The sequence below is a fragment of the Mauremys reevesii genome, linkage group 1, assembly GCF_016161935.1.
Source record: "Mauremys reevesii isolate NIE-2019 linkage group 1, ASM1616193v1, whole genome shotgun sequence".
NCBI classification, from domain to species: Eukaryota; Metazoa; Chordata; order Testudines; family Geoemydidae; genus Mauremys; species Mauremys reevesii.
The window spans coordinates 332,779,532-332,793,808 of NC_052623.1; the positions used below are offsets into that span (position 1 = coordinate 332,779,532).

The 14,277-nt window shown below is 39.7% G+C and overlaps 2 protein-coding genes across 7 annotated transcripts in view; one reads left to right on the forward strand and one right to left on the reverse strand.

Annotated features, from left to right (window-relative positions):
• COG5 (component of oligomeric golgi complex 5) overlaps window positions 1-1,045 on the forward strand; it is a 324,671-nt gene extending 323,626 nt beyond the window's left edge. For all 3 annotated transcript variants that reach the window (XM_039516771.1, XM_039516790.1, XM_039516800.1), the window contains one exon: window positions 280-1,045. In XM_039516771.1, the coding sequence (XP_039372705.1) occupies window positions 280-394 (115 nt within the window). In that variant the 3' untranslated portion in view covers window positions 395-1,045. The remainder of the gene's footprint in view (window positions 1-279) is intronic.
• A 218-nt stretch (window positions 1,046-1,263) lies between these two features.
• HBP1 (HMG-box transcription factor 1) overlaps window positions 1,264-14,277 on the reverse strand; it is a 33,263-nt gene continuing 20,249 nt past the window's right edge. For all 4 annotated transcript variants that reach the window (XM_039516814.1, XM_039516823.1, XM_039516834.1 and 1 more), the window contains 4 exons: window positions 14,057-14,201; window positions 10,620-10,946; window positions 3,729-3,870; window positions 1,264-2,384 (listed from right to left, as the gene is read on the reverse strand). In XM_039516814.1, coding sequence (XP_039372748.1) covers window positions 2,367-2,384; window positions 3,729-3,870; window positions 10,620-10,946; window positions 14,057-14,201 — 632 coding nt within the window. In that variant the 3' untranslated portion in view covers window positions 1,264-2,366. The remainder of the gene's footprint in view (window positions 2,385-3,728; window positions 3,871-10,619; window positions 10,947-14,056; window positions 14,202-14,277) is intronic.

The window sequence follows — 14,277 nt, forward strand, 5'->3', positions numbered from 1 at the left end:
TGACTGATTTTATTTTCCTGATTTTTGAGAAGTGAGGGGCTGAACTTCCAACAGTTTGGGAAGACACTGGTTTAGCGAGAGAGCAGGGCTGATTGTTCAGGGTTTATACAGTCAGGAACCTTTTTTGGTATTCCCGGTTCTAGCTTGCAGATCTACTCTGGGTCCCAATATCTAGCTGCACAAATAACTGTTTTCTAATAGACTTAACTAATTAATTAATCTAACTTCTTTACAATTAAAATGATCCTCTGATTTAATTTTTTTTATTTTTTAACTCAGAGGCGCACTGGAAGCTTATGTTCAGTCGGTAAGAACAAGAGAAGGAAAGGAGTTTGCACCAGTCTATCCCATAATGGTTCAACTGCTGAAGAAAGCAATGTCTACGCTTCAGTAGCAGCATCCAACCCCAATGCTACTCAAAGTCTATATTGTTAATTGGGCACTGACCGATGAATGCTTATAGGGTTAATATAAATAATTCTTTTCGAATATGCCATCCTTTTCAAAAGTGCTATTAGAAGAAGCCCTGTCTAATAAAGGTTCTAACATCTTCTTTTTGTACTCTGTATTCCTCAACTTTGTCTAAACAGTAGGAAATGTTTTATTGTAATAGAATAATATAATTTCACACAAAATTATTCTCAAACAATATATGCCTAATATTTTCTAATATCCTTTCTGAATTTAGAAGATTAAAAAAAAAACTTAGGACTTTCTCAAATGTTCTATATGCTTCAGTAAATGAATTCTAATAAATAATACCTGCACATTTAGCTATTTTCCTGTAAATATGGCACAAAAAAGAGCTTATTAGTGTTATGCAGAAAGGTAGCTTTTTTTATAATGTTAGAATGAAAGGGTCTAAACTTCAGTAGAGTTAGATCAGTTTGTCTAACGTTCCATGTAAAAAGCACTATTTATCACACAAAAAAATTTTAATTTACAAAATAAAGTAGCATTGATTCTTTGCAGCATCGTTAGTGCTTTGAAGTAATTTTGATTTTCTATCTTTTTGCTACAAATGTAATAAAGAGCATCTACTATCTTTTGATCTCGAATTCAGTATTTAAAATTCAATAAGCGGCGTCCTAATTAAAAAGCAACAAACATACTTACAAGATGTGTGCAGTAAAACTATTCTACATCTTTGGTTCTTTATGAAACAACACAAGCCTTTACACAGATTTGCAATACTTAAAATGTGTATTTCTGCAGGCCTGACTTAATGACTAGTCTTTAATTTATAAAAAAACCACCACCAAGAAGTTTTACAAATTTATTTGAAATAATATACAAGAATATAGTGTGCAAAAATCTTAGGGGCAACATCCTGTAGACATGTGTCATGAACAATTAATTTACAGTTGTGATTCTTAAAAAAGAAACATACTGCTTGTTTAGTAACATGAAAAGCCATGATTATAAAAGTTTACAGCAAAAGCAGCTGTAATTTTAATGTATCTGGCCTAATTTTAGACAGTTGGAGGAAAAAAGTAAAGTGCAAGTGTTGCACCTACGTAAGTGCAAAGTTTGCCCCCACCATAAAGATATCTTATGGCAAAATAAAATATAATCATAGAATATGTGGCAGAGGAGACAAAACACACAGTTAAAAGTACAATGGTGACAATTATAATTTGCAATATTTTCTTGAGATAATACAATGCTATTAATTCATTTCATCCTGGCCCAGGCCATTATTTCCATTGGAAATAATAGCTCACAGTATTGTCAGCTGGTGCAAAAACATCACACCGTGGATATAAATTTTATATGTGGCACCCCACTAGGCAACTCTCTGGCTACGGTACACTACGCTGTCCACTTACCAAACAATCTGGTAGCTTGTTGGCATGGGGCAGACTGGGAGTTCACAGGGTGGTACTAATGCTTTTTGCCATTTCAGGAAATCCCAGCTCCCAGAATCATCATTAATTACATGGCTTGTGCAATACATATTAATCAGCAATAGAAATCAATGTATAAACAGCTGTTACATATTTTAAAATTCCCCATTTTGTACATTTTTAAAAAATAAAACATTTATACACATCTCCTCTTCTTTTTCCTAATTTACTTAGCACCACAGGATATCCATTTTCAAGCCTATATTACCTGATAGACATATATGAAGTTTGGAAGAAAAATAAGGCAATTTGGTTTAACATGTTGATAGTTTTAGCTTACTGAATGCTCTATTGTAAAAAGCAAATTCTCACTCATGTGAAATCATTTTCTGACTTGATAATGCCAGTATTTTGTGGTCTCACAAATTCACAACGAATGGTAAGACCTTGATCTCCATAAATCTCTCCATCAAGTGTCAGCCATTTTGTAAATATAGTTAAGAACAGTAAAATTCTGATTTAATGTTGTTGTGAGCCCTGTAAAAACAGTAACAAAAGAGAAACCACGTTAGCAATTACAAATCAAAGAGAAATACAGATGCAGAGGTAATATGAGATGTGAAAAGGATTTATTTACAGAATGTACAGAAGTATTTGCATTTGCTGATCCAGGTGCATGCAAAAAATAACATGCTGATATGGGTAGTTGTAAAATGAGCTAACTCTAACTCTGTCCCTAGCCTAACAAGTGAAGCCAAATAGTTATTTGGAGAGTTTCTTGAATCAGCTCGTTTGCTCTCCAAACCTCAAGGAAGGTGTAACAATTGTACAAATCACTAGCTACAGCTGCTTTGTCACGGGGGTAGTTCATCCTAGGTATTTCTATGATGTCCATCATTATTGTATCTACACATGCAAAAAGCATTAGCAGGAAAAATCTCAATACATAGGGGTGTGTTCAAGTTCTCCCCCTTGCTGAGGGCAATCCAAGACTGACTGAAACGTTGCTCTCAGTTCCATGCACAATCCATTTGTTTCAATTCAAATGCACAGGTGAAGCTGAGTTTAATTTGGTCCTCATGACTAGCATATGTACACTAAGCTCTCTTACCAGCCCAGGGCTAGAATGGCACAGGCAATCTCCCATTGTGATTCCTACGACCACATTACTGGGAAAAATACAGTTACTAAATAGAAGTCTTTAGTTAAACCATAATGGATTACTGTAAGCTTTAATAGAATTACATGAAGTTTTGTTGCCTTATTACACAATTTCTAATTTTAATTCTGCCATTGTAGCTGCTAGAATGATAAATTGCACAGAAAGATACAAGCAGCCAGCCTGGTGATACCATCAGGGATTTGATGGTGCTTTGTGCAGCCCAGAGACTGAAGGCTCTATGTACAGTAGTAAGTGGAGAAGCACCCATGCTCTTGCAGCATTTCTGTCTAAGCCCTAAAGCAACACCTGCATATGCTCCTGAGAAAGCTGTCTCATTCACACTCTTCAAGTCAAAGTCCTTACAGACTTCATACTCTGAAAAAAAGTCTCACTTTTCAGACCAGTGGAATTCATATGGGTTTTTTTAAGGAGTAACATGAGAGTGAGTGGCTTCCACCCAGTACATAATCACATTGGCATCAGTTTTGAAACAGGCCAATTGCCCTGTCATCAGTCAGAACAGACTGTGACAGCAACTCTGCAACAGCAGGTTAAAGGCTATAGAGTAACAAAAGGAAAGTGTGGGCTAGTGCAACAAAGGAGAGCAGGAGGTCTACTATACTATATTACTATATACTGCAGAAAAAGAAAAACATGGCACTGTATGAACTTATTTGTAAACTATGTAATGCAGTCGAGCACTGTTTGACAAAACATACTGAATTTGTTCGTTTCCGTTTCCAACAGTCAGGATTTAAACGTTTTTGTTCTTCAGCCAAAGCCTTGGCTTCCAGCGTGTACATCCGTCTTTCTTCATTTTTCATTTTCTTCCACCTGTCACCAAGTATCACACTTATGGCTCTGCAAAATAAATGTTTACAGAATGGTCAAGGCAGGAATTTCTTATAAATCCCACAATATTTCTTGTCTCTTGTAAAAGGCTCTCATCAGAAAGAAAATGTTAGACATGAAAGCAAACAAGAACCATTTCCTCTTTGCAGTGTGAGCATATTTCTGACTGTCCTATGCCTCTTTGAATAGTCACAGGGAAGCCCTCCAGCTCTTGTTAAACAGAGGCTACAAGAGGCTACAAGGGCATATTTTGACATTTAGAAGTAAGTTTGAACATCACACACTGTAATCTAACAAAGTGGGAAAGTTAAGAGTCTGGTTGGTCACCATGCAGACTATCACCCGTTATCTACAACCACACAATATTTACAAAATTGTTCTCTTTCTCCTCATTTTATGGGATGATGATATGGCAGGGCTTGCTGAAAAGATGCTGCTGCATAATTAGGGTAGTGATTTTGCTATGACTGCAACCGAACAAAAGATTTTGTTTAATGAAAACGCACTAGAATGGGCTTCCCTGTGGCTGATGGGTTGACCTACTGGGTAGATGCATTCAGAGTTCCCACTATTAGCCTGTGTGGGGAGGAGAAGCTCAGACTGTTGGGCTCTTGAACAAGTACTAGGCTGGACAGCAGTAAGGGACCATTTGTTATGACTCGCCCCTTGATTATTTCCTAAAGCTTAATGTGAAAAAAAACTTCTCTACCTTACACCTAATAGGCCCTATGCCCATTGGACAACATCGCCCCTCATTGTGCCATATTGCTTAACTGTTTCCAAAATGATGGTGATTGATTAGCTGTTCATACAAAATATAATCCACAGCCCCACCATTTTAATAAATCCTCTTTAAATTACAGAGAAAGTTTTATTAGTAATTCATGAAAACATGGGATAGGTGATATTCCCCCTCAAATTACCAATGATACACACATTATCAGTAAAAAGGCTCACAGTAAACTGTGCAGTTTACCGGCTCCCTAATAAAATCAGGTAAAGCACAGCAACATCAAGCACTTCTGGGTAGTTTTACATATGTCTGTTCAGAGGTAGTTCGTTCTGCTCCACACCAACTAGGAGACAAACTAATTCTGAAAGGTTCTACCACAGCCAGAATCCTATGGGTTACGCAGCACCCAGGGAGCAAAATGGAAGCACAATTTAATCTCTACTTATCACTAAGCCTGTATTGTGAGATGCTTTGAAGACGCCTGAGACCAAAGGCTCATACGTTAGTCTGTCTTTGGTAAATCCACACAGGTAGGTCAATTTGTGTCTTTCAATGATAGGGTTCATATTTCTGAGTTATGTTATCATGGCTAGTTCTACAGGTACATGCACTAGTTTAGTTGGAAGGTTTCATAAATATCTGTTTCAAGATATGGTCCAATGGCCCGAAAAGCTGCCCCTCTCAGACAGGCACTATTTAGTACTGGTACATCAGCAAGTGCTGTGGAGTGAGGACGCAGTGACTCAGCTAAACGAAGAATTTGTTAAAGGGTGTCACCTCAAGCCACTGGGCTTCCAACTATAGATACTGAAGATCTACATATGCCCCACTGTATGGGAAGCATGCTACAGAAGCTCACTTTAATTAGGGCAAATGCAGATCGCTGACCCAGTCAGCAGACAGAGTTCAAGGAACTAAACCGCAGTTTAAAAAAAAGGTTATTTCTTGTTTCAGATACTGCCCTCTCCTGCTGCTGAAGCTGGAAAACTGATTTACAAATAGTGACCTTGTCATTAAATACAGGTCTAGCTATTAGCCGATGGGAAAGGGGGGTCAGACCTTCCATTTACAGTGCAAAGGCATGAAAATGTGCATGGGTGAGCAGTCTTGACACTACCCATGCTGTTTCTGCTCATTTTATTAAACTGGATGAAATTGCTGCTTACACGTATTTAACAACCCAGGCATGGCTACTGAATATTAATATTCAATAACATTATATGATTATTACTTGCTTATAGCTTTGGTCTAGGTATACTTGGTCCAGCCTTAGCATGGGGGTGGGAGACAGTTTAGCTGACCTCTGAGGGGACCTGCCACCTCTACATTTCTGATTCTAGTAATAATTGGAGATATACCAATCTCCTAGAACTGGAAGGGACCTTGAAAGGTCATCGAGTCCAGCCCCCTGCCTTCACTAGCAGGACCACTTTTTGCCCCAGATCCCTAAGTGGCTTCCTCAAGGATTGAGCTCACAACCCTGGGTTTAGCAGGCCAATGCTCAAACCACTGAGCTATCCCTCCCCCCTACTTTACCACGTTTCTCTAAACCAGGGGTCGGCAACCTACGGCACACGTGCCAAAGGTGGCACGCAAGCCAATTTTTGATGGCACGCGCTGCTCTGGGGTTCCGGCTGCTGCCCCATTGCCAGCCGGGGTCCCGGCCGCCGGCCCCCCTCAGTCCACTACCGGCCTGGGGTTCTGCTCACCGAGGCCGGCAGGAGGCTGAGTGGGGCCAGCGGCTGGGACCCCAACTGGCAAGGGGCCGGCAGCCGGAACCCCAGACCGGCAGCAGGCTGAGTGCTACTGGCACCCCAGACTGGCAGCGGACTGAGCAGGACCAGCGGCTGGACCCCAGACCAGCAGCGGGCTGAGCAGGATTGGTGGCTGGAACCCCAGACAACAATCCCAGGGAAGGATCACACTAAATTGATAAGATCGGCATTTTAATTGTATTTTAAATGAAGCTTGTTAAATATTTTTCAAACCTTATTTACTTTAACACAACAATGGTTTATTTATATAATATAGACAGAGAGAGAGAGAGAGAGAGGCCTTCTACAAATGTTAAGGCACGGGAAACCTTAAATTACAGTGAATTTTGCACACCACTTCTGAAAGGTTGATGACCCCTGCTCTAAACCAAAGGTTACTGGTATAATGACTATTGTTTTGTCGCTGGTAGTTATACAGCAAGGAGTTATAAACTTGTTAAACCTTCCTAAATAGTTTTTTTAAATGTGTACGGGGCAGGCCGGTGAAACACTCTCATGCCCAAAACACTTGCTATCTCCAAGAGACAAAGCTGCGCACACAGGTATTGAACCTATATGGTTTTGGAGCTTCAGCAATCTGGTGGAAATGTAAGAGCTTCGTGTGAAAGAGGAAATGGAGCATGGCTGCTCATCAACCAGTACTACTGAGATTGATGAAAAGTCTGGCTAGTGAGGTTCCATGACCTTGTGAGCCTCTTCTAAATTTCTTCTACGGACAGCAGTAACTCAGGCAAAAACCTGTCCAATTACATCCCTCACTAGACTGCCCCTCCCCCCAACCTGTGTTCCCTCACTCATGGCTTTAGGGTGCCGCAAAAAGCATCTGCTGTCCTTTTCAAGTGCTAGTAAGGCATCTGATTACGTAATCAAACAGCTATGGTTACTTCTGATGAATTAAGAAGAGGAAGTATCAGAGGGGTAGCCGTGTTGGTCTGGATCTGTAAAAAGCGACCAAGAGTCCTGTAGCACCTTATAGACGAACAGATGTTTTGGAGCATAAGCTTTCGTGGGTCTGACGAAGTGGGTATTCATCCACGAAAGCTTATGCTCCAAAACGTCTCTTAGTCTATAAGGTGCCACAGGACTCTCTGCTGCTTTTTAAGCAGAGGAAGGAATTATTACAGGTTCTAGCCCTTGTAAAGGCTGCACTAAACAAGCCATTAAATTTGCTTCCGCTACACATTTAAAGTTATCTGAGCCTAGGTATCTGTTTCCATCAATTATACTAAAGACATAGGGCTGTATTTCAGATATGTTCCACTTTCAAAACTTACATGTCACTCAAACATTATTTAAATATTTTTGCATACAGGATAAAGTCCACTTATGGATACATGGCAATGAACCCATGGTGGTTGTCAAGCTTACTGAGGTCTGAAACACTTAAAGCATCATCTTAAATCAGGTTTGGATTGGGAGCATTCTGCTCAAGCCTTAGACTGAAATGGATGTTGCCCTATATACTGGGGTTTTCACAGATCACTATTTTATTAGCCTGGGGCTAGAGGCACAAAGGGACTTAGATGTCTAAGTGCCCCTTCAGGTGCCTGAATTCCAGGATCAGGCCCCATAGGTATTCACAAACCCTCCTGCTCAGCTTCTGCCAAACCTCGTATGCACTAATCATACTTGGCGCACATGTTTTTGCAGTAAAAGCTGGCTGTTTCTGCCTCTGAGCACGTGCACTGCTGCCTTGGTCTAGGCAGCCAGACACCTACACCCAGTGTGATCCATGAACCAGGGACTGATAGATGTTCCTTGGCCTAATGCAACTGTGGGGCAGGAGGCAGAGGAGCTCCCTCATAACTTTTAGCCCAGTGGTTAGGCTACTGACCTGGGAAATCGTGGTTCAAATCCCCACCTCCTGAGGGAGAAGGGATTTGAACAGGTATCTGCCACTTGTCAGGTGAGTGACCTAACCCCTGGACTGTGGGATATTTGGATGCTGGTTTCCCTCGATTTCTCCTGTTGAAGGTGTTCCATTGTTAGATTAACTAATTAAAGTGTCATTGTGCCAGAGAGCGTGACAAACACATAAGAATGACTCTCTAGCCTGTTGGTTAGAGCAACCACCTAAGATGTGGGAGACCCAGCTTTTAGTCCTTCTGATCCTATGACTCTTTAATTACCCTGAGCCCTGGCCTACAAGTTATGAGAAAGCTCCTCCCTGCTTCCCCTGGGGCGGCTTGCAAAAAGAGCATAGGTGCCTAACTCCAATAAAGGCTTTGCAACTGCGAATCCCAAGCAGAGGGAGGCACCTCCCTCCAGCTTGGAGTCAGGCAGAAACACTCCTCTTCTATTGGCTACATTGGGCAGGGAGCCAACTAGTGCACTGGCTTTTGTGAATCCTATTTAAGGCAGCTAGCTTCCTCCAGTCATTCTATAGGAAACCTCAGCACCTAACTCAAGCTTTGTGAATCTCATTGATTTTCTAAGTGCCTAAAAAGTAGGTGTTGAGACACTGAGCATCCCAGTGCCTAAGCTCCTTGATGAATCTAACCTTTGATGGGTTGGAAACATTGTGTTCCCCTTCCCCACCCCCAAAAACGTAACCCAGTTGGGAATGCCAGTTCACTTATGCTAATTTAATATGTGTAAGCAAAACAAACAAAAATGGCATAGCTGTTATTGCAATGGAAGGTCAGAACCTGAGTTTACAAATGAATGATTATGCTGTAATTAAACATACACCATACACTGTAAAATTTTTTTAGTAATTTGATAAGTTGTATACATTTGAATAAATATGATTGCTTCTGCATATCCAAATTTGTGAATACTCCTCTAGTATGTCTAAAAGGCTGTTTTGCTGGTCACTAGTTTGTAGAATCGATAAACCCAAAGCTAGTGACCGATGCTGCACTATGTTATTTTAAAAGACAAAGCATATACGTGTTCCCATGCACTGCATTTCCCACCGAGGCCCTAAGTGTTTCATTCCAGAATGTCAGTTACTTGTTAATCTTCAGTTATTTTTCTCAGCCTAAATTTACATATGGAAATGTTAAAACTTCCTTGGAATTCACCCAACTGCAGCTCCAGCTTGCTCCATTTGAAATCAGTATTTTAAATGAAATTATATTATGTTTTTCTAATTGGCTGTTTTGATTTCTCAGTGATAGTTATAGTGAATCTGAAGACAGACACATTTGCAAAGATGCATCATTGAAGTGACTCTATACTCATTATGGAACTCTATGATATGGCAGAGCAGAGGGATTTAAGGGTTGGGTTATTTGTGCTATGAGGTTTAATTTCTTAACTCTGGGTTTTTGCTAGGTTTAGTACTGTAATTTATAAGAAATTATTCTATTCTCATATAAAGGCAAAAAATTTCTTTTCAGAACTTGTATATAAAACCACAAACATTTTAGAAATAATATGCACAAACATACCTATGTATGTATATAGATATAAAAACTTACAACTTACATATTATTTATAACTGATATATACAAACATTTATATATAATAGATATCTTTGTCTAGACATTTATTATATATAAACTCTGTGTGTGTGTGTGTGTATATATGTATATGTATATATATATATATATATATATATATAAATAAATAAAATTTACACACATATCAAAACATAGACCCATTTAACCCTTCTTGCCAGGGACAGCTACATATTACTCACCACTGGTGACTAAGTAACTGGATTTTTCAAGCTTTGTAGTGCAAACAACAGAATGGCATAGGAACAGTTAAAACATTATTGCTTGGATTACAACAATACTTAGAAACTCTAATCAAGGATCAGAGTCACACTGTTCTAGGTCATTTATAGACAGAGGTAAAAAGACAAACACTCCTTACCCCAAAGAGCTTACAATCTTATGTCAAGACACAATCAGAGATGGGAGGCAAGATATAAAAATCCCCTTTCCCTGCCGTAACACAGAAAGGACAACACAGTATTTTTTCCCCTGAATGAATCTTACCAAAATGTACAAAGTCTGTGTGCACTGCACACACACACACACACACTGCTCAAATGCTTCTGAGGGCAGGATAAAGTATACATAAAGCTACGATAGAAGTAGATATTAAACCAGTTTCTGCCCTGACACTGGTTGTCAAGTTCACTGAGGTCTGAAGCCTCCTCTTAAGTTTGGCCTTCTATGAGCAGCTTTCAGTTTGTTTCTTGGAACAATACATACACATTTTATTTCACTTGCAAAACTTATCAAACTTTGCTAGGTCAGTTATATGGTCAAAACTAAGAAGTTGAGTACCGTTACCTGTTATCTTTCCCTGGATACATCTGAGTATATTCAACTCTGTACTTTTTGGCAAAAAGCATGAAGGCATTCATTGGTCTTTTGCATTTGTTAGGAGAAGTGGCACTCATAGTACTTGCAGTCCCTGAGCTGTGGCTTTTGCCAGCTTTACTACACAAAGAACTGGAGGAAAGCTGTGATGATCCATCAGCCACACAGTTTTTACTGCATTCTGATCTCTCAAAGTCTTGACTACCCGATCCTCCACAAGACAAAGAAGCGCGACGCTGACGAGCCATGCTGCTTAATACATAAACTGCAGAAGAATCCATTGGTGTAAAATCATAACTAGAATGAAAAGATACATCACTTGATTAGGAAGTAAATCAATTAGAATGAAATTTACAGGTCCTGCTTTTAGAACCTATGATGATTCCTGAACAATCCCTAATTAATTGTTCCACTGTTCATTTTTAGAGTTCTTGTGCTTCACCCAAAACGTACATCATCCAACTGTGATGTACTTGGCACAGAGATTAGCCAACAACTTTGGTAGATGCACCACAATGTGGTGGTGGGATGCAATTGTCCAAGATCTGTTGTTTACTACTGACTACCCTCTTGTATGCCAGTTGTAGTTCTGGTCCCATTTCACCTCCTTTTGGAACAACTTCCTTTTATTTCTGCTTTGGACCTTAGTCCACCTTCTGCTTTTGTCTCTGTTACCGCTTAAGGCAGGTGATTGAACTCAAGGCCTGGTGTGTGATGATTGCTGGCAGTGACAACTCATTTGCAGACCTTGAGTGAATAGCACATGGGAGAGTACACCACTACTTCACCCACAAAGTGACTCAGAGCCCAAAGGCCAGAGAGGAAGAGTGGAGTCTAGAGGGCTGGCAGCTTCCTCCCTGACTTTAGTGTCTCCTTCTGCCAGAGGCTGTCAGCAGACTCAGGCAAAGATCACTGCATCAGTTCACCTTTTCAAGGTTTTCTTTACAACCATGATATCTAGAAACAACTGTTTTTAAATGACAGCTTAGATTCCTACATCACTAATGTACATGCCTTACTCAAACCCCAATGAAGAAGAATTAAGCTGAGGAGGCTAAACGTATCCCAGCAGAGATAGCTAAACGTATTTTGATCTATTCTACACAATGTACTGTGAGTGGCATCTAATTCTGGTTTCTCAAGTTGCAAGTGGACAGAGTTTGGTTTGTGGACAAAATCTGGGAGAGCATTTTTTTCCGTCAATTCGAGCCCTAAGCCCCATCAGTATTTATGTGAAGTTTTAGTATAGTATTTAAGATATATACATACTTTTGTATAATATATATTATGAAAGAGTCAGTAGTGACTTCATCATTAAGGTTGTGTTGAAAATTGCACTTAAAGAAGGACTAAAGTCTATATAAACGTGTTACTCATTTACATTTTTATTATACACAATATGCTTCAGTGTATTTAATATTATGAAAAACAGAGCATCTCCATAAACCTTCCAGAAAAAACCTGTAGTTCATTTATAATTTTTTATATTAACAGCAAATATAAAAAACACACTACTCACAGAGACTAACATTATAAACAATGTCTTCACAAACAACTGCTTTAGGCACACTTTTGTACTTATATAGCAACTTTCACTGAAAATTAACACAGATACAATACATGATTTAATTCAATTGATACAGTACATGATTTAATTCACAGATGATAATCTTCCACCCTCTAGTGGCAGAAGTGTGAGAATTCCACCATTAGAGATGAGGTGGGTGAGGTAATACCTTTTATTGGACCAAAAAAATTGTTTAGCATAAGTAGTTAACACATTTCAAGGGACCATTCAAGGTGAAGTGGCCCATTAACACCCCTCAGTCAAGAGCTCTGAGTAAGCTCAACTCTCTCACTAATAGAAGTTGGCCCAGTAAAAGGTATTACCTCAACCACCTTTCACTCTAATATCCTGGGACAAACATGGCTACAACACCACTGCATAATTCCACCACATTTCATGACACTCTTAACTGCTTATGTGACATTCAAGTGCTAAGGCCTTTAGCTGATCATAGCTGGGGAAAATATGAATGACTAAAACACAGTGTTCCTATGCCCTTAAAAAAAGAGGTACTATTCAATTATCACTCTAAAATACCAACTTGTACCACAAAACTGACTTAAAAATGTGCATAATCCATAAACCCCAATAGTTTTATTTTTAAAACTGAATTGGGCATTTCCATCACCTGCCTGTACTTCCTGATTGAGATACAGGCTGGAAGTGCTGTTCTGAACAGAAGATCAAAGTAGCATCAGACAGATACCCTGTGACTCGTTTGTCTACAGAGGGGATTTCTTCTCTCCCTTTAGTGCTCTGGGATGGGGAATAGTCATTGTCCAAAATCTGCTTGGACCAAAAAGCCTAGCTTGCCAGCTCAAAGAGGGACAGAGAAATGTGGAAAGGAGCTTTTTGTCTCCCAATGATCCTGCTCCTTCCCCACCTTCACGCTCCCAGGACAGCTGGGGCCTGGAGTGTTTTGTTTTTAACTTTCTCTGCCCTGCTGCCCACAGCTGTTGCCTCATGATCTCTTCACTGCTTTACTCCTTTTGCCCAAAGAACTAGACAGGGCCTGATAAGTGTCCAGATGGGGGACAGGCATTTTTTTATTTTTCCTTCATCCCCAACAACCCTGATACCCTTTCAGTAGTGGTTTTAGTCCAAAAAAATGGAACAGGAAACTTTAGTAGTACCAATAAAGAAACTGAAAGTTCAAAGTGATCACTGGACCATAAGGGAAAGGGAAGCTGCTGGGGTAATGGGGATAAAGATGGGGTTCAAATCAGCTAGGGAATTTAGGAAGAAAGAAGTATGGGAAAAATCAGTTTGATCAAAACTATTTTCTCTCTTCCTTCTCTGCAGAATCCTCAAAAATCTGATTAGACAACATTTAAAATGAAGGAACCACATTCCAGGAGCAATAAAGCCATGTCATATTGGTTGGTTCTCTGGTTACTGGTGAACTGCTCGGATGGCTAAAGACAGTGGGATGTATATGAAGCATATGCCAATAGCCAACTAATGCACCTTGTAATGGCAAATATTAGGTTATCCAGCCCACGCTACTCCCCCACCCAATGTATGACTGTTCCGTACAGTATATTTCCAAGTGCTTTATCTGGTCTAGTTTGAAATGTCCTAAGCAATGGGTCTACCATCACTTTCTTTGTGAGACTATTCCATCGACTAACAGATTTCACCATCAGAAAGGTTTTCTGACATTTTGCCTGAAGTCTTACTCTATTTATACCCTCTTGTACCATCATAAATAATTCCTCTCCCTCCTGGGAGCACATCTTTCACATACTGGTAGATTTACATGCCCACAAGGTTAATGCAACTTTTCTTCTGCATAAAAATGTCACAGAAAAGCAATGACGCCATTTTATCCATAAGTTACCTTTTAAATGTATCAAAAACACCTGAATCATCAAAGTTAATGGCATCGGGGTGTCCTGGAGGTAGACACATATCTCCAATATGCATTTCACAGCATGGAATGCCATGCTGAACCACAGTCAAGCTTGGATAGAAAGAAGACCAACCTGCAGGGGTAAAGAATTAAATTAGACAAGTAACCTAGTGAGCTCTAGCTCTGATGTCTTGGCAGAGATCAATCAC